At 54.4% G+C, this 17,305-nt stretch overlaps 8 protein-coding genes across 8 annotated transcripts; 5 read left to right on the forward strand and 3 right to left on the reverse strand.

The window, feature by feature from the left end:
- The first annotated feature begins 463 nt into the window (after positions 1-463).
- On the forward strand, positions 464-2,648 carry CC84DRAFT_269122 (uncharacterized protein). Its single transcript, XM_018185680.1, has 3 exons — positions 464-1,069; positions 1,145-2,243; positions 2,295-2,648. Exons 1-3 carry the CDS (start codon positions 729-731, stop codon positions 2,598-2,600), a joined length of 1,746 nt encoding a protein of 581 aa, XP_018031250.1. The 5' UTR covers positions 464-728; the 3' UTR covers positions 2,601-2,648.
- Positions 2,620-3,335, reverse strand: CC84DRAFT_269198 (uncharacterized protein). Its single transcript, XM_018185681.1, has one exon. The coding sequence runs from the start codon at positions 3,144-3,146 to the stop codon at positions 2,697-2,699; it is 450 nt and encodes a 149-aa protein (XP_018031251.1). The 5' UTR covers positions 3,147-3,335; the 3' UTR covers positions 2,620-2,696.
- A 2,234-nt stretch (positions 3,336-5,569) lies between these two features.
- On the forward strand, positions 5,570-6,425 carry CC84DRAFT_269105 (uncharacterized protein). The gene has a single exon (XM_018185679.1). It carries the CDS (start codon positions 5,742-5,744, stop codon positions 6,162-6,164), a length of 423 nt encoding a protein of 140 aa, XP_018031252.1. The 5' UTR covers positions 5,570-5,741; the 3' UTR covers positions 6,165-6,425.
- A 231-nt stretch (positions 6,426-6,656) lies between these two features.
- Positions 6,657-8,177, forward strand: CC84DRAFT_1209009 (24-dehydrocholesterol reductase-like protein precursor; the record flags this gene model as incomplete). The annotated part of the gene is made up of 1 exon (XM_018182195.1): positions 6,657-8,177. One exon carries the CDS (start codon positions 6,657-6,659, stop codon positions 8,175-8,177), a length of 1,521 nt encoding a protein of 506 aa, XP_018031253.1.
- Positions 8,178-10,028: 1,851 nt separating this feature from the next.
- On the forward strand, positions 10,029-11,876 carry CC84DRAFT_1128112 (MFS general substrate transporter). The gene is made up of 3 exons (XM_018175788.1): positions 10,029-10,323; positions 10,483-11,052; positions 11,110-11,876. Exons 1-3 carry the CDS (start codon positions 10,125-10,127, stop codon positions 11,682-11,684), a joined length of 1,344 nt encoding a protein of 447 aa, XP_018031254.1. The 5' UTR covers positions 10,029-10,124; the 3' UTR covers positions 11,685-11,876.
- Positions 11,877-11,879: 3 nt separating this feature from the next.
- On the reverse strand, positions 11,880-13,455 carry CC84DRAFT_1128115 (RTA1-domain-containing protein). The gene is made up of 4 exons (XM_018175789.1): positions 12,950-13,455; positions 12,689-12,843; positions 12,548-12,629; positions 11,880-12,497 (listed from the first exon to the last, which is right to left on the reverse strand). Exons 1-4 carry the CDS (start codon positions 13,011-13,013, stop codon positions 11,944-11,946), a joined length of 855 nt encoding a protein of 284 aa, XP_018031255.1. The 5' UTR covers positions 13,014-13,455; the 3' UTR covers positions 11,880-11,943.
- Positions 13,456-13,503: 48 nt separating this feature from the next.
- Positions 13,504-15,798, reverse strand: CC84DRAFT_1168110 (DUF1716-domain-containing protein). The gene has a single exon (XM_018179320.1). It carries the CDS (start codon positions 15,553-15,555, stop codon positions 13,720-13,722), a length of 1,836 nt encoding a protein of 611 aa, XP_018031256.1. The 5' UTR covers positions 15,556-15,798; the 3' UTR covers positions 13,504-13,719.
- A 323-nt stretch (positions 15,799-16,121) lies between these two features.
- Positions 16,122-17,129, forward strand: CC84DRAFT_1168111 (uncharacterized protein). Its single transcript, XM_018179321.1, has 3 exons — positions 16,122-16,878; positions 16,930-16,966; positions 17,037-17,129. Exons 1-3 carry the CDS (start codon positions 16,471-16,473, stop codon positions 17,048-17,050), a joined length of 459 nt encoding a protein of 152 aa, XP_018031257.1. The 5' UTR covers positions 16,122-16,470; the 3' UTR covers positions 17,051-17,129.
- Positions 17,130-17,305: the final 176 nt, after the last annotated feature.

Below are 17,305 nucleotides of genomic sequence, written 5' to 3' on the forward strand. Positions count from 1 at the left end.
TTGATGCGCCCTCGCAAGGTGCTGCACGCCCGCTCTGCACCTTTCCTCTGCCCGTCCAGCCATCCTGACGCCGCTGCGCTGCGTGCAGTCATCGTGACCCTCGCCAGCCTGCTGCCCTCCCGGACTGCTACCGCGGCCGCTGCTCCGCGCATCGTCGCGACGTGATCGCCCGCCCGTCGTCAAAGTTGCAGCCTTCATTTGGCCGGCCGAAGCGCTAGTCCCCCCAGCCGTGATTGGATCCCAGAGGTGCTCTGCAGCGCGTCACCGCTGCTTTCGAAACATTTATATCCCGTCCTGAGCCCGCGACCCGGCAGCCCACGCTCCGACGCCCAGACGACAGCACTACCGCCTGCCCTCGATCCGCCCCTGCACCGCACAGTCATCCACAGCGCTCCACCGCCCGCCCGGCTCCAGCCCACACATCTACGCACCACCCGTCCGCCGTGAAGCTGGATACCTCGACGCCACCGCCGCTCTGCTACTCTCCCCTCGCCAGCGACCGAGGGCGCGAATCCACCGCAGAGAGCACCCCCATCAGCACCCCTGTTGAGCCGTCTGTCGCAGAACCCTACCCGCTGCTCTTCTCGTGGCATCGCAAGCCCCACGAGCTTGTTCCTTGCGACCTGCAGCTCGAGCCCGACCTGCTGTTCGAAGACACGGGCGACTGCAGCTTTCCGCTGTTCCCTAGCAGCCCCCCGCCCCAGCCCAAGCACACGCACCTGCGAGACATGGCACAAGCAGCCTCGCCTATCGACATCGCGACGCCCCCGCGCTTCGGGTCCAATTCCCCGCAGAACCAGACGTCCAACCTGACGTCGGCCCTGCGCGAGGCCGGCGCGAGTCGCAACACCGACACGCCCTCGATCCAGCAAAATGGCCACGAGTTCCAGCGTCCGAGCCTCGGTGCCCGCAATGACTCCATCAACGGCTTGGGTGGCTCCTTCTACGGCAGCGGCGCCCGCCCCATTTCGATGAAGGACCGGCCACGCCGCGAGAGCAACGCCATGAACAGCCTCGTCAACGGCCTCAGCTGGGGCGGCGTGTCTGTCGGCTCATGGATCCGCGATGAGTAAGTGCTCACCCACGCCCTCGAGGCGCACCAGCCTGTCAGCGCTCGGCTGAACGCATTGCTAACGCCCGCCAGCATCCTCATGACCGGAACCTCGCCCGCCGCATTCAACAACCAGTCGCCTTCTTACCACTCATCGTCGTACCTCCCTAAACTAGAAGCCAACTTCATGAAGGACTTCGCCTGCTGCGGCCTGACGCTCGCCTCGCTGCACGACCTGCTACAACATTTCGAAGAGGTACACGCCGGTGCACCGCCTTCGCGCACCTCGCAGGCAGGCCAGGGTGGCCTCCCGCCCTCCACGGGTGCCTCGAGTGCCGGTATCACGCCAGGTCAGACGCAGACACAAGGCGAGCCAGCCACGAACACCCAGTTCGGCTTCCATCCTCGGTCGGGCTCAGTCGGCGGCTTCCGGGCCCAGCGGCTAGGCTCGGATGGCTTCAGCCGAACCAATCTGTCCACGGTGCAAGACATGGACGACAACATGGACATGGACATGGATGACATAGGCAACGGCCTTGACACTATCGAAGAGGGACCCAACGGCTTCTCCAGTCAGCAGCCACAATTTAATCAAAACCAGGCCAATCTGCAGCCACTGAACATCAACATGGCAAACACCATGCAGAACCACCAGGGCCTGCGGACATCGAACCCTTCCACTCCCTCTGCCTCGCAACAGTTTAACCTCCCCAACAACCCTACCGTCTCTTCGGTCAACACGCCTACGCTCGGCACCGTTCCTATGACGCACAACCTCACTTCTCCTGAGTCTTCACATCCCAGCACGCCGGCCGAGCTAGACATGGACTTCATCAACGGCTTCAACCAGCCAATGATGGGTATACCAGGCATGGACATGGGTTTCGGCAACACCGGCTTTAACACTGGCATGCCCGGTTTCGACGGCACCATCGACCAGCCTGGAAAGCGCCTCTTCAGCAAGCAGGGCTCTGGTCTAAGCCAGCAGCAACTGCAGGCGGCTTTCAAGAACTACCAGATGAGCAACGGCGACCAGACCGATCTAGCGAAGAGGCTGCGGGAACAGGCTCTCATGAACGGAGCCAACGTACCCCAATTCCCGTTCCCCGAAGAGGTGAAGCCCTTTAGGTGCCCAGTCATCGGCTGCGAGAAGGCGTACAAGAACCAGAATGGTCTCAAGTACCACAAACAGGTAAGCTTTACAGCTTCTTCACACGACGACATTATACTAATGCAATCACAGCACGGCCATCAGAACCAGCAGTTGAAGGAAAATGAGGACGGCACTTTCTCCATTGTCGACCCGCTTACTTCGATACCATATCCCGGCACTGTCGGCATGGAGAAGGAGAAGCCATACCGATGCGAGATGTGTGGCAAGCGGTACAAGAACCTCAACGGCCTCAAGTACCACCGCGCCCACTCGCCAAAGTGCAACCCTGAGCTTTTGGGTGCCCAGTTCAGCCAACTGCCTGCCCTGCAGGGCCTGAATGTAGGTGCCAACGTCGCCGGCGCTGGCATGACAGGCATGGACAACTCCATGTTTTAGTCCTGGACTGCAGCAATATCTTCTACAGCATTGCGTACCATCCTACTTCGGCACTCATCTCAACTGATACCCCCTGGTCGGATCCGACATAAATCTTCATGGCGTTCTTTCACTCATAGATCGGGAACTGGTTTCATTGCCTCGGATTTCACCTGGCGTATCGGCATTCACAAAAATAAGGAGCGACATGGCTTCCTTGCATCGGCTCGGCGTTTCTTGGGGTTGCTTTTGATGACCTCTCAAGATCAGCAGCGTGCTGTTCACTTGGATATGGCACTTGCATGAACGTTTCCCATTCGTGTACTTTTCTAGAACCGCATCTTTTCTGACCGGCAACAGCGCTGGTATGACGATTGGATGTGCATCTAAAAGTGTAATGAGTGGTTCCTTGTTTTTCTTTGATCGTGCGACCGTTATATCCTTTCTAATTGTTTCTTTTCTGTAGATTTCCGGTGGCGTCTTCATCATGATCAAAAAGTTCTCAGACGAGGCGTGCTCATTTGCAGCTCGTCGGCTTCGTATTCCGGGGGTTGGCTGATTTAGCATTATTGCATTGCCTGTGTGCTCAGGGTAATTTTGCCATGTCTTTTGGTATGTTCGCAACCATACCACCGTGTCATCGCTAGACCAATTACATGTCAAGTGACTCTTCTCTCATTTACACATTCCTGTCTAGTGACTTGTCTTGTTGTCAACATGATGTTTCGAACCGTGTATGGCCTGGTCCAAACATTCAGCTGTCGCGAAGCGATCGATGGAAGGCTACATGTATGTCGTCATAAACACAGCAGCGCAACAATGCGCCGACTTTGCGACTACACATGGAGCTCTCTCCGCGCTCGACCACTCGATTCGGTTCTCGTCTCCGCATTCCGCCCATCGAGCGCATCATTCCGACGTCCCTATCGATGCAATCAATCGCATTCATCGACCCCGTCGACTCGGACAGCACGATGACGTACCCCAATGCACCGGCATACCTCCCACGGTTCGTTTGCTCTGATGGAACCCTGATTGTTCGCCCGTGGAAGGGCCGCCGCCGCATCCGCCGACATGGCGCCGTGAACCGCAGCTCAGCTCAACCCAGCTCAGCTCAGCCGGCACGGGTGAGATGACATAGTAACGCAGCTGCGCGGCATACGTAGCACCGCGCACTAGAGCGTCTGCGCTAGAAGGCGTGCGCAGTCGTCTCGAAGATCCGGGATGCGGCCGACGGGGAAGCATGGCCTGACCGCTTGCGTTGCTGTGGCTCTGGTTCTGGCGGTCGTTCCGGCGGGAGTATCGGCGAGGATCCGTGGCGACACGTGGGAGCTGCGCCAGAGCGTTTCGCCACTCAGCGCGAGCGTTTTGTTGGGTTTTAGCATGACCATGATGTGCAGTTGTGGACGCCGAGGTGATCGCCGTGCCACGCCTTGCGGCTCTGGGGGCAGAGCACGATTGGTGGGCAAAGCTCGGAGTCGGGTGGGGGACGCTTTTGGAGATGCCCCTGCCGAGGGAGACGCCTCCGTGTATAGGTGCATCCAGCAGGGACCAGGTTGGTACGACTCGGAGTAATCCTTCGTCTCCGGGACCGCGGTAAGGAGGGGTTCTGCCGCGCTGAATCATTGCGTGTATGCTGCGCGTGCGGTATGTCCCGCATTTTAAGCTAGAGCGGCTTTCGGTTTGCCACAAAGAGAGGTAGATCTATTGTGCCAACATGAGAACAGGATTAGGCCAGAGGCCTCTGTCATTTGAGGGATTGGTAGCTAATCTTGGGGTAATTTAGGTTGCTCTGAGTGTCTGCACACTTGACTCGATACTACATCACCGATGTCCATGGTCATGGTGAAGAACCATCGGTTCTCCACGTGTATAATGAGGGTATTGTCATTTCAATTAGATCGGCACTTATTCGAAGAGTCGGTGTTCGTGGACCTGATACGACTCCAAGCGTCGCAACATGCCCATTCGTCATGAAACCAGATTTTCTTATATCATTGCATTGATAGCTTAATCAGACCATGGCGCCTTGCGATCTTCGAAATTGACTATGTAGATCCTTTGTCTCAAGTCCCTCCGCGAAAAGGGTCCATCTTTCTTTATTCGTTCTGCTCACGCAAATCTTCAAGAATCGTTGATCGATAGTAAGCTTTTCAGACATCGGCCGGTCGGTCGAAGAGGTCGGCTCACACTGACTACTGACTTGAGCTATACCAGAAACGTGTCTCATGTTAACATTGAAAGGAAACATACGAGTTGTTATGAGCAATGCCCAAGTGGAGTGTGAATTTGTAACATTCAAATGGACGACCAAGTCGCACAACCATCGACTGGTGTTCTCCTACAAACAGCATCGTTTAATGTACGATCTTTAAGAACCTCAAAGCCTACAAATCTCTCAATACATGCCTTCGTGATCTCCATATCGATACGCAAATATTCCCATGCGTAAAAGATTACATCCCACCAGCATCCTGGGGCTTGCCTTTAATAAAGCAGCTCCCCCACCGCAAACCGTAGCAGAGCTCGATACCCTCGTACGCGCAAGCAACAAGCTATGCACCTGCGACGTCTGCACTCACAGGAAATACAACAGATTCAAATGCATCCGCTGGCCGCACATCACCATCTCCTTGCCCTCCCACCTTACCATCAACCACCTCGGCAACACCGTCTTCGCCCCGCCAACGCTCTCCTCACGCGCTGCCTGGCCTGCAAAAGGACTCGGTCTCGTCCGCAATACGATATCCTACTTCGACCAGCCCCTCAGCCACTTGAACGACGAGCAACTGGCGGCAACCCTAACCAGGCTAACTTAAGGCCCAAAAAGGTTAAAATAAGGGGTACTACAATGAATTGACCTATAGGGGGCGATGGATCAGCAATAAACGAGTCATGAAATGTGATTCTAGGTATATTGAAACACCTAGATCCATGAAAACGTGGTACACAAACTTTTGCATACGACAATAACGACCTGCGCCCAGCCCAACGACCATAGCCTCCTCCCTGCCCCCGAAATGCAGAACCTCTGGCAAGCCCTCAATACCCTCTTCTTCGGCGGCCGCATCCCAGGTGTCCACTTTTGCCGGAAGAAAGACGAGCACAGCGTCCTGGGCCGGACGGACTAAGAGCAGCTTCGCTCGCAGCCCGGTGGTTAGCATGCATCTCGCACGCACGTTGCGGGACTTTGGCAACTACGCGGTGCTGGACTTCGTCTCAACCCTAGTACACAAAGTGATCTATGTGTTCCTGCAGGCCTACGCGTGCTGGTGGTGTCGTGCGTGGGATCGGTATCACGCGGCTGGAGGGCATGGGAGGTTGTTCCAGATGCTCGGGAAGAGGATGGGAGGGGCGGTTCCTCGGCTTTTGGGCGTGCCGGTGAAGCTGGGGCGGGTTGAGAGTTTGCTGGGGGATTCGGGGTTGCGAGAGGGGAAGGAGGGGAGGTTGAGGGGAAGAGTGCCGAGTGCGCATGATTTCGAGGTGTGGAGGTTTGAGGATGCGGATGCGGATGCGGATGCGGATGTGCAGGGTGCGGATGTGAGGCGGTTGATTGAGAAGACGCTTAGCGAGTGGGAGGTTTGATTGAGTGGTATTGATGGATTAATTCTTGCGTGCACTTGTGGGAGCAGGGTATTGTCATCGATGTGCGCTTGGGGATGGTACATTTACCTGGCAATATCATGCACAAGTCGGCACGTCCTTCAGACTAGAGGGTGTATATCTGTAGACTAGGAACGAACGAAGGCCACGTAAGGGTGCGTGGCTTTGTTGAACCGCTCCACATTTTTCTTACTCGATGAAGTCGTACGTTTACTGCGCATTATCTTGTAGGGTGCGGCGAGCGAAGAACAAAGAAAGTCACGCCGCAACAACTACCTCACGGCACAAGCGAGGCTTAGTATTGTTCTCCACTGAAGCGCATACACGTATTCCGAAGCGTTGCACGTTTAAGTGATGGGGACAATATTAACAAGTTATTTATTTCTGAGGTTGCATGTGCTCAATGAACCCGTTAAGAACTCGCCAGCCATTAAATTCCTGAGTGCAGCATCTTAATCCCACCAGCGCATCACAATGGCACCGTACACCCTGGAAAACCATGAGAAGGCTGTGCAGGATCTCTCCGAAGAGGTCTTAGTTTTCCACAAGGCCCGCATACCGTTCCGCATCAACCATGGCTCCACGCATGCCACCCGTATGCGTCCACCCGGAACGCCGCAGCTCTTCATCACGCACCTAAACCACATCCTGAGCATCAATGTAGCCGAACAGTATGCCGTCGTCGAACCCAATGTTAAGCTGGGTGATATACTCCACGAGGCGCAGAAGGTTGGCCTCATGCCGACGACCTTGATGGACTTCCCCGATGTCACTGTGGGTGGCGGCTTCAGCGGTGCGAGCGGCGAGAGCATGTGTTGGGAAGAAGGGCTCTTCGACTCCTGTGTGCTTGAGGTCGAATTGATCCTGGGCAATGGCGACGTCGCGCGAGCAGTCAAGGGAGGAAAGAATGCCGACCTGTTCGATGCTGCGCGGTGCAGTTTGGGCTCGCTCGGTGTGGTGACACTGGTGAAGATGCGGCTACGAGAGGCCAAAGACAGTGTACTGGTGACGTACGAGAGGAAGCACAGCGTGAAGGAGACGATTGACCGAATCGCCGAGCTCTGCGGCAACGAAAACCCAGACCATCATTACATTGATGGCGTGGTGTATAGCCAGACGCATGGGGTTGTCGTCACGGCTCGTCATATCGATTCGAAGTCTGCCGAAGCGAAGAAGTACCCGAAGCAGCGTTTCGACCGGCCTCTCGACGAGTGGTGCTATCGCCACACCAAGGAGGTGCCGTCGGGCCATAGCGAGGTCGTTCCTCTGCGGAGCTATCTCTTCCGCTGGGACCGTGGTGCATTCTGGGGTGGCGAGACCATGCTTGCGTACTTTGGTGTCCCGAGCAATCGCATCACTCGTGCTCTTTTCGACAAGCTGTGCACCGCTCGTGGCATATACAAGGCGCAACTGTCGACGGGCTCGGCGGATTTCGCAATCATACAGGATCTGATCCTGCCGGTCGAAACTTCTAAGGAATGGGTGGATTACGTGGATGAAGAGCTGGGAATTTGGCCAATGTGGTGTACACCGGTGAGGAAGCTGGCAAATGACACTGAGGTCTGGGGTCATCCATTCTGGAAGACAAAACCTGGGGAAGAGGACGCTGGAGTGACGCAGGAGAAAGGCAGGCTTTTCATGGACTGGGGTGTTTGGGGTGCTTGCGACGGCGAGCCTGAGGTATTCAATAGAATCAACCGTCGGCTTGAAGAGCGACTAAAGGAATTGCGCGGGATGAAGCTGATATACGCGGCGTCCTTCTACACGGAAGAAGAGTTCTGGGATCTGTACGATCGCAAGCGGTACGAGGATGCGCGGAAAAAGTGGCATGCGGAGACTTTACCGACTGTGTGGGACAAAATTCGTCGGAATCCATCCAAGAAGAGAGAAGACATAGAGGCAGAAGAGGAGAGACCGTTGACCCTTTTCGAGCGGCTGCTCTGGGTCTGGCCTTTCGGCGGATTGTACCAGGTGTTTTGCATACTGTTCCGTTAGAATGTTACCGATCGAAATAGAATATACGTTTTAGCTAAAAAGCCTACTGTACGCATGCTCTGAATTACTGTGAGCCCGTTTCCAAACGGCGCGTGCATTCACTCTCACCAACGCAAGGTCACATAGAGCTCAGCAACTCGCCAGGCTCTTGTAATATCAATCGATAAACCCATTTCATTGTCCCACCACCGCTCAAGATACCCTTTTCCTAAACATCAGACAACTGAACGAAAGATTCAAGAGGTAAGCTCCAACTGCGACACGCGGCGACCAAAAGCAAACTCTTGACGACCGATCCTTGACGGGGCTAAAGTGGCTCCTCCATTCGACTCATTTGTTGCATGCCGACTTAGTTTCGACTTGTGGCAACGCCCTCGAGGGTCTACCGGGTCAGATGAGCTTCACATGGTTGTGTAGGTAAAGTAGAGCACGACCACTTCACCGTCTGTAGAGGCTTCAAGAACATGATTTGATATTTCACAGAATTTCATCGGACTACCTCACAGCCTATATACAGCCAGAAAGCCTGGGAGGCCCGCCGACATTCGGACGTGGTGTTTTGCGTCTAATCAGCACAACCCACCCACTAGAAAGGCCCAGCAAAGACCTAAACAGCCAGACTAATTCAGAGTCTATACGAAGCGAGAAAGTCCGGTGGCCCTCCCGAGATCCAGACCGGGTGGGCTGTGTCTGATCAACGCACCCACCAGAAAGACCCCGATGCAGACCGCAAGACCAGGAGGATAGTATACCTGTACACAATTTTGTCGAAGAAGTCTTAAGAACGCCAAAGGAGATACCTTCGTCACTGCCTATGTCAGTCCGTACGAACCACCAGGACAGATCTGGTAAGATTAACCCAGCATACTGCGGCGCACAACAGCATCATGACCTAGATTTGTGCTTTGGGGTTTGGTGCCTCGAGTACCAACATATATGAGGCTGCAGGAAATCACACGTCTGGATAAGCATTTGACCTCCATTGCTATCAGTAGCTTTAGCTCTACCTTGATTTGCCATAGTTGATCATAATCTAGGTTGCTATAGCAATTTCAATTACCTCATCAACTGCTCGTCGCAATGCACATGCATCTACGATTGTGGCCATGTTTACGAACGCATGCTATCAGGCCCGGCGGCTTCTGACCGTTGCACAACGTCATTTCGCTGTTCCGCTGCAGTACTTTTGTTGTTATGATACACTAGGATCCTTCGAGAAGTCGTGTGGCTGCATGAAGAGATGTGTCGTGGGGCATGACGTTGAAGTATTTGGAACCTCGTGGGTGGCCCACGCGTCCATTGAGACGAACGCAGTCTCTGTCAATCTGCCTTCTTTTAAAGAATTACGTCGAGACAGATATAATTCCTGCCGATACATACGGGCTCAGCCAAATTCTAGACGCGACACACCCATATTGAGTTCCATACTTCAAAGCCGTACGCAGTCAGGGCCTTTTCACACCGAACCAGTTGGGCGACTGCGCACCTGCGCACCCAGCTTGCACCCGTATTACTGTATGTATATATTCTGCTCGTGCATATTTCCGGTTCTCGGTTCCTCTCCGATTGCAGATCAATCTGCCGCAGCCTGTTTTTATTGGCTACACCAGACCTACGCGACGCGGCTTCGTTCCGTGCCCTCAAGACAGTCGCATACCATGTTTCACAAGTATGGTCGCCTAACATAATGGTACAGCTGCGAAGAGGACCACATGTGCCCCCAGGACGCATTCATCACGCTGCGATTACCAATCCAGAAAAGCAAACCTCCACTTCAGAGATGCAGATTTTCCCTTCGGAGTTGAGCGCGTTCGGAATACCCAGCTCGCTCCCAGATTTTCGGCGTTCGCCCCGGACCAGAGGACATAGCCGCTAGCGCCCCCACAATATAAGGAATCGTCCCGCACCGGCCATGGCCAGCCTTGAGACTCTGCGAGCACATTGACAATGGAACTTGTTGCAAGCCGAGACCAACCATCGGGGCCACCGCCAGGGCCACCGCATCTGCAAGAGAAGGAAGAAACTCAGGTCGAGGAATCATCCTCTGATCCTTACCCAGAAGGCGGATTGACAGCATGGCTTGTTGTTCTGGGGTCGTTTTGCGGAGTCATCGGTGCTTTCGGCATGATGAACACGATTGGAATATGTACGTCGGCCTCATAGTTGGGATTTGCTCGATCAAACTGAACCCTAGAAGATGAGAAGATGAAATCCACTCGGTAGGGCGGGTTACAGTAAGATGGCATCGAAGGCAATTCCACGAGCCCATCATATCTTCAAAGAGCAGAGGCTAACTCCACCACAGTCCAAGCATACGTCGCTGAACACCAGCTTAAAGACTACAGCGAGAGCACGATCGGGTGGATCTTTGGCATGTACGTGTTTCTTGCCTTCTTCTGCGGCATCCAGATCGGGCCTATCTTCGATGCCCATGGCCCACGCTTGCTCGTCCTCGCCGGTAGCATCTGCTTGTGTCTATCGATGTTTCTCATCGGCCTCTGCACCGCATACTGGCACTTCATGCTCGTGTTCGGGGTCCTCGGCGGCATCGGTACGTCCCTCATCTTCACGCCAGCTCTGGCTGCCGTCAGCCACTTCTTTCTTGAGAAGAGGGGGTATGCAACGGGCATCGCAGCAATGGGCGGAAGTTTGGGCGGTGTCATCTTCCCCCTGAGCCTCCAGAAGCTCTTCCCGCAAGTGGGCTTCGCGTGGGCGACGAGGATCATGGGGTTTATCATCCTGGCTTGCTGTTGCGTGTCAGTGGCACTTGTGAAATCGAGGCTGCCACCGAAGCCAGGGCAATCAGTCATGCCTGATCTGCGCATCTTCCGAAACATTCCATTTCTGCTGGTCACTATTGGGGTTTACTTTATGGGTGAGTCTTCCTGTTCTATCTCTCGAGATTGATGTGCAAATGCTGATGCAACGATAGAATGGGCCCTCTTCATCCCCATAACTTACATTACCTCCTTCGCCCTCTCCACTGGCGCCGTCACCCCCGCTCTTTCCTACCAACTCATCGCCATCTTCAATGCAGGCTCCTGCTTCGGTCGTTGGGGCTCCGGCATCATGGCCGACAAGCTTGGCCGCTTCAACAGCATGGTCGCCATGCTCGCTCTCTGCACCGCCACCACCGTAACTCTTTGGCTGCCCGCTTCAATCCTCGTCCCAAATACATCCTCGGACAAGACTACCGTCAAAGCGCTTTCTATTGTCTATGCACTGATCTTTGGGTTCGCGAGCGGGAGTAACATCAGTCTGACGCCAGTGTGTGTAGGGCAGTTGTGCGATACGAATGTGTACGGGCGGTATTATGCGACGTGCTACACGATCGTAAGCTTTGGTACCCTGACGGGGATTCCAATCGCAGGGTCCATTCTGTCAGCGACTGGCGCAAGGTATTACGGAGTTGTGACGTTCACATTCGTTTGTTATATCATCAGCTTGGTCTGTTTCATATGGGCGAGGGCGTGCAGTGTGGGATGGAAAATTGCTGTCAAGTATTGACAAGGATCTACCTCTTGGCCAAGAATTCGGCGGAGGGCCGAAATTGAAGATCGGGCGAGGGATATTGCATTGCATTGGTCGGCGTTCCGGATAGGGCATTTCCTACGCCAAAAGGCAGAACAGAGCATATAGAAACGACCAAGACACAAGATGTAAATACTATTAGCAATTATGGTACTAGTATACCGTGGGTATCACCGTCCTGACGCTCCACCATGCAATGGTGCTAGCATACCACGTTCGCTATTTTTTCCCACCATTACACATCGCTCCTCATCACGCTCGTCCCCCTCGGTACACACCTACCCGGATGCCAAATAGCCAACAACCACACAGCAACCACAACTGGCATAAACTCCAAGCATCCAAAGTATACCTCGTGTGTATTCAACTCACCGTACAGCCCCTCGGCCGTCTCCGCCAGCCTGAAGCACACCCGCAAGTAGAACAGCACCACGGCCGCGATAAACGCGAGGTAGAACCACTTGGTCACGACCTCGAACATGACCTTCCTTGCCCTTGCGATGAACGCCGCGAGCAGGATAATGAAGAGGAGGAAGGTGAAGGCCTGGAACGCAAGACCCGCGAGGAGGATGTTGTTGGGGGTAGTAGGGTCTTTACGATTGGACTCTGCGATGCCGATGAGGGCGGCGCCGAGGATCTGGACGACGGTCGCGACGACGTCGCAGGTAATGAAGATCCAGAGGATGGCCTTGGGCGGGAGGGGCGCGTGGTGGCGGCCCGTGGCGTTGATGAGGAGGGAAAGGATGGTGTAGATTGCTGCCGCGAAGAAGACGGGGGCTACGACAATGACTAGGGGCTTGTGTTAGCAGAAGAGAAACACAAGGCCAGGGTGGACGGACAGAAATATTGCACTACAAAATATGTAACGCGGTAGGGGTCTACTTTTGCGCTCAGGGCGCGGAAGACGTAGCCTACTATCTCCTGTTCACGGGTGAGTTTTGGGGCGTTGAGAGGGGAAGATCGCGTAGGGAGCTCCGTACAAATGCTATGCCAACGATCATGGTACTGAAGTACCAACTTCGGTATTTGAAGAGCTGCCATATGTGCAGGACGCCCGCAAGGGCGAACAGAACGATGCCCAGTATCGCGACAACAATGGAGGGGGTGTAGCCATAGATGATGATTGTTGCGTCGCCTGTAGGAATGTTAAACTGATGTAGGGCATAGCAGTTATTCGATTGGCGGTTGAGGTGGTGACTCTACAGGTACATGGTGTTGGTGTCGCGTAAAGGGGTTCGCACCTGGTCCCATAGGATTAGGAAAGTTGGGATCGATCCATCCCCTCACAGGTGGCTCTGAAGACATTTTCGCAGTTATTAAACTCTCCCGCGAGCAGTGGTCGAGAAGATGCTATTGAATTCCGGACAGGCGCGTTTCGTGGTGTTGCACCGTTGGAACACAAATAATGACGTCAGGCAACAACAAACTTGGGTCCCTTATGGGTCACGGTCTGGGAAAGAGGTGATGAAGAAAGCTTCATAGTACACGCGTTGGACCATCCTCTCATATAATACTGTAAGGGGCCCCATCTCGTGCAATGTCTGACTTGCGATATTGTGAGTAGCTCGCGATCCCCAGTCAGAGTCGTGTCCATCTTTGGCGCTTGTGGCGCGTCGAAGCGAAGTTCGCCTTCTTGGCTCTCGGTCGAGCCGCCAAAGAAGGCTCTTGGCTCTGCTTGAATCACGATGTAGGAGTGTAAAAATGCACCATGTGCAGAATACGAAGAGTGCGAGACACGTGGTCAAAAGATGGAAAAAGGTGATTTGCAAGTGAAGTCACTGCGTTGATCAGTCAACTCCAGGCTCGGGCTAGTCGCATACCTGCGAGGCGGAGAACTATATCCATGCTTAGCCTCTAGAGCTTTCGACGGAGGGCGATTAATTGTGGCTCTCAAAGATGCTCATTAAATTTTGCATCGATGTGTCCGCGACGCGCATGTGCTGCCTCGGCTATGGTACAATGACTACTCGCACAAATTACCAAAACGAGATGATCGCGGATGCTTGAGCGTTCACTGCAGGAACGCCATCAATGTCTCCAGCATCTCCCGCTCAGCAGGTTCCACTTCCAAAACGCCATTCAGTTGTGCTTGTAGCGTCTTCTTGACGTCCTTCAAGCTCTCATCGCGCACCCCAAGCGCCTTCACAATAGCTTTCTTTGCCCCGTCGTCTTCAGCTACCAGCCAGGCAAGGATTGCGTCTACACGCTCCAAGCAATACAGCCCTTCGTCAAGCCGTGCGGGTATGTTCTCCACGTCGAGTTCTTCCTGCTCTTCTTTGGACAACCCCCGTTTCCGGTCCTTGAGCTTGGCATCGAAGGCGGCCACGCGCGCAGCGTAGTCTCTGCGCAGGGCTACAAGTTTATCAACCTTCTCGTAGTCTTTCTCGAGGAATTTGGCAAGAACGCGGAAGCGGCTGTCGGTATTGGCAGGTAATGAGCGGAGTAAGGAAGCGAAGATACCAAGAATGTGTTCGGTCGTCTCGGGATCGGGTTTCTTGGTTTTCATAAAGGTGCTGAAGATGGGTTTGAGGCCTCGCGCTTCGACAATCTTCTCGCAGACCGGAGCTGCAGTGTTGGACGGGCTCTCCACGGCCTGCTTGCCCTTGGCTTTGGAGCTATCACCATTGGTCTGCGCCTCTTCGGACGGCGTTGATTCCGCGTATCCACTGGCATGATCCAAGACCTTGAGTGATCTGCTTTTGCTTGTCTTGCCGTCTCTTACCATGAGTAGACACAGCTCCACGCCTTCTGCGTCCATGAGCTTCATCTTCCCTTCTGGTTCGTCAACCAAAGAGGTCAGGCAGTTGAACAAATTCTCCATGTATTCTTCCTCCGCGCTCTCCTTCTCGGGGTCACTTCGTCGATAAGGCGCGAGCTGTGTGAGGAAGATGTCGACGCCGTTCGATTCGGTTACGCGCTTGCGGTTTGGCCGCGAGGATTGGGTAAGGATGGAGAGGATCTCGGATGCGTATTGCTTGTTTTGCGTCGTGGATTTTTCGGATTGTTGTATCCGGTTGAGCAGCCAATCCAGCAATTTCTTCTCTTTTCCAACGAGATCTGTATTTGCGGGTTGCGATAGGAGTGCCTCGATAACGCTGAGTGAATGGTACACGCCCGATGCATCCTCCGCATTGCTCTCGTCGAAGCGGCCGAAATTGGAGATGAGGAGACCCAGGAGGTCTGCCTCGAGGAACGCCGATACAAGCGCATCCCACTGCTCCTGTTCCGCCTCGACATCTTCGTCTGTGAGCTCCGAGATCATCTCGATGGCGGCAATCGCGATGTCCGTGTTATCGTGCGCTAGCAATTCCACCAGCTTTGTCGCTGCTGAGCTCCTGGCGAACTCCTCGTAGAGTTCGGAGTGCTCTGATAGTATGCTGAGGCCCTTGATGCTCTCGTCCAGGTCGCCCTCCGACTCCATGAACTTGGACGGGTCGTCCTCGTACTTTGCACGCAACGATGCGTTCTTGCTGACCTTCTTCTCGAAGTTGACCGCCATTTTCCGCAGCCATGATGAGTCGTATCTTTCTTCGCCTATCGCTTCCTCCCCGTCTTGTGCGTCCAGGTAGTCCAAGGCATCTTTTGCGTCCTCATCGATTCCGCCGCCGAAGAAGCGGCCATCCTCGTCGTCGCCCTCTTCGTCGCCAAAATCTGGAGGCAAGGAAGGGCCGGCTTCCTCATCGTCGTCCTCTTCTGCCACATAGGCATGTGCGGGTCGCTTGGCATCGCTGTTCGAGCTGAGTTTCGCCGACTTGAATGCTTGCGTGGGATCGGCTTCGGACGGGTTCTCGAATTTGCGCTTGATCGCCGAGCTGGTGCCCTTGAAGAGGTCGTCAATGCTGGTCATTTCGGCGTGTCGACATGAGAAGAGAGCGACTGGGTGGTCGGCTCTGGGTGTCGCAAGCCGCGTCTGCTCGAGAAAGTTGAAGTCGTGGTCCGAGCTTCCCCTAGCGTCATCCGCGCGATTGACCCTGGCCAGCCTTTGCAGCCGTTTCCATGTATACGGGACGTCTAGAACACCGCCCAAACATTCCTGTTGGTGAAGAGATGCACAAAGGCTCCAAAGCACTCACGCACAATTGACACGTACAGCCCGCGGCTGCGCGGCTTGTCTTCGGGATTAAGATACGCGGGAATAAATCACTGCAGCTGTCGACAAGGGAACCAAAACCTAAACCCCGATCCTTTCCAAGCCGGGCATCGAACGCTGCGATTTCTATGCTTTTGCCTTGGGGTGAGAACGCGGCGAAGGATGCCTTTGGTAAGTAAGGGAGGTGAGTTGGAGACGAGCGCGTTCGGGAGCGTGACTATGGTAGCGTATTGAAGCATTTGAGCGTGCATGTGGTCATCGAATTTTCGAAATTGGGCTCTTGTCCACTTCTCTGCCTACAAAGTTATACGTTTGGTCGCCTTGATAGGAATCACATAACTCGAGCCCCGAGTCATTTTGATTTCTCTTTGTTTTCCCATCCCGTTATATCATGTGTAGTCAAGCTCGTCAGTTCGTGGTGGCTTTGCGGCCTTTACAGACCAATCATGAACCGCGGCCTTGTACAGGTGGCTGGCCATCTTTAGCGGCTCGTATACTTCGCATTCGCAACCTGGAATGTCCAACGGATGATTTGACCTGAGGCAGCGACTCAGCTCTTCCTTATGCAAACAACAGTTATCGTGAGGTAGGAACAGCCGACGGCAGGAGCCAGCGACCAAGTGCACGTTAAGGTGCGGCCTCTCATCTCCACGATATATCCACCCTCACACCATGAGGAAGTCAATCGACGACAAGCAGATTACACCGGTATCTCCTGCGCCGACATACGTTGTCTCCTTTCCACAATCCTGCACAATATCGAGTGACCAATCATCGCGCAAGATTCCTCCATTCGATCAGTCACAGCAACTCTGCGAAGAGCTTGAGTATGCCCACGGAGTAGACGAGCCAGCATGTCTCCGCAGCCTCACAAAAATCCACCGCCTGCCCGACGCCCCACGCACCCCCCTCGATTCCCGCAGTATAATTACCTACTGCCTACAAGATCTTGACACACCGGCACTCAATAAGCTCAACCGGAGGCTCTGGAATTGCGGCGCAAACCCTTATGTGAAGACTCTAAGCCACCAGCTCACCTTTGAACGACGCATAGTCGTGACCGAGGACCCATCACTGCACCTAGTCCTATCTGAGAATCGCATCATGTACATCAAGCCGCTGCCTGCGTACCTCTGTTCCTACGCCTTCTGGGAACATATGCTTGACCCTACCAACCCCGACATCAGCCCAGAGGAGAGAAACCGCATAACGGCAACATCACTCGGCTTCGTACGCACCTACGCCTCTTTGATAACGCACCGCTCGGACTACGCCATCGCCGTCCGCAACGGCCTACTTCCGCCATGCGACAGCATGACATTTGAATCGCTCATCGCCTTCACAACCGCCTTTGCTGGCCTCCAGTCCACTGTTGTCTCCCCACGCTGGCTCTACGGCGAACTCCTCCTCGAGGCGCTTAATTTTCACTCCGGGCTCTTCCTTCGCCGCTACCACTTCAACCGCTTCGAGTCCAACTACGGTGTCTACTTCCAGCGCTTCTTCCCGG

Source organism: Paraphaeosphaeria sporulosa (genome assembly GCF_001642045.1).
Source record: "Paraphaeosphaeria sporulosa strain AP3s5-JAC2a unplaced genomic scaffold CC84scaffold_11, whole genome shotgun sequence".
Lineage (NCBI taxonomy): Eukaryota > Fungi > Ascomycota > Dothideomycetes > Pleosporales > Didymosphaeriaceae > Paraphaeosphaeria > Paraphaeosphaeria sporulosa.

Bases quoted from the DNA above. Each gene is read 5' to 3' on its own strand.
- CC84DRAFT_269198 (XM_018185681.1), bottom strand. From the start codon at position 3,146: ATGCTAAATCAGCCAACCCCCGGAATACGAAGCCGACGAGCTGCAAAT.
- CC84DRAFT_1128112 (XM_018175788.1), top strand. From the start codon at position 10,125: ATGGAACTTGTTGCAAGCCGAGACCAACCATCGGGGCCACCGCCAGGG. The intron at 10,324-10,482 runs GTACGTCGGCCT...ACTCCACCACAG, and splicing joins GATGAACACGATTGGAATAT to TCCAAGCATACGTCGCTGAA. The intron at 11,053-11,109 runs GTGAGTCTTCCT...ATGCAACGATAG, and splicing joins TATTGGGGTTTACTTTATGG to AATGGGCCCTCTTCATCCCC.
- CC84DRAFT_1168111 (XM_018179321.1), top strand. From the start codon at position 16,471: ATGAGGAAGTCAATCGACGACAAGCAGATTACACCGGTATCTCCTGCG. The intron at 16,879-16,929 runs CTAGTCCTATCT...CTGCCTGCGTAC, and splicing joins CCGAGGACCCATCACTGCAC to CTCTGTTCCTACGCCTTCTG.
- CC84DRAFT_269122 (XM_018185680.1), top strand. From the start codon at position 729: ATGGCACAAGCAGCCTCGCCTATCGACATCGCGACGCCCCCGCGCTTC. The intron at 1,070-1,144 runs GTAAGTGCTCAC...AACGCCCGCCAG, and splicing joins GGCTCATGGATCCGCGATGA to CATCCTCATGACCGGAACCT. The intron at 2,244-2,294 runs GTAAGCTTTACA...ATGCAATCACAG, and splicing joins GTCTCAAGTACCACAAACAG to CACGGCCATCAGAACCAGCA.
- CC84DRAFT_269105 (XM_018185679.1), top strand. From the start codon at position 5,742: ATGCATCTCGCACGCACGTTGCGGGACTTTGGCAACTACGCGGTGCTG.
- CC84DRAFT_1128115 (XM_018175789.1), bottom strand. From the start codon at position 13,013: ATGTCTTCAGAGCCACCTGTGAGGGGATGGATCGATCCCAACTTTCCT. The intron at 12,844-12,949 runs GTGCGAACCCCT...ACATTCCTACAG, and splicing joins TCCTAATCCTATGGGACCAG to GCGACGCAACAATCATCATC. The intron at 12,630-12,688 runs GTACGGAGCTCC...ACCCGTGAACAG, and splicing joins TGATCGTTGGCATAGCATTT to GAGATAGTAGGCTACGTCTT.
- CC84DRAFT_1168110 (XM_018179320.1), bottom strand. From the start codon at position 15,555: ATGACCAGCATTGACGACCTCTTCAAGGGCACCAGCTCGGCGATCAAG.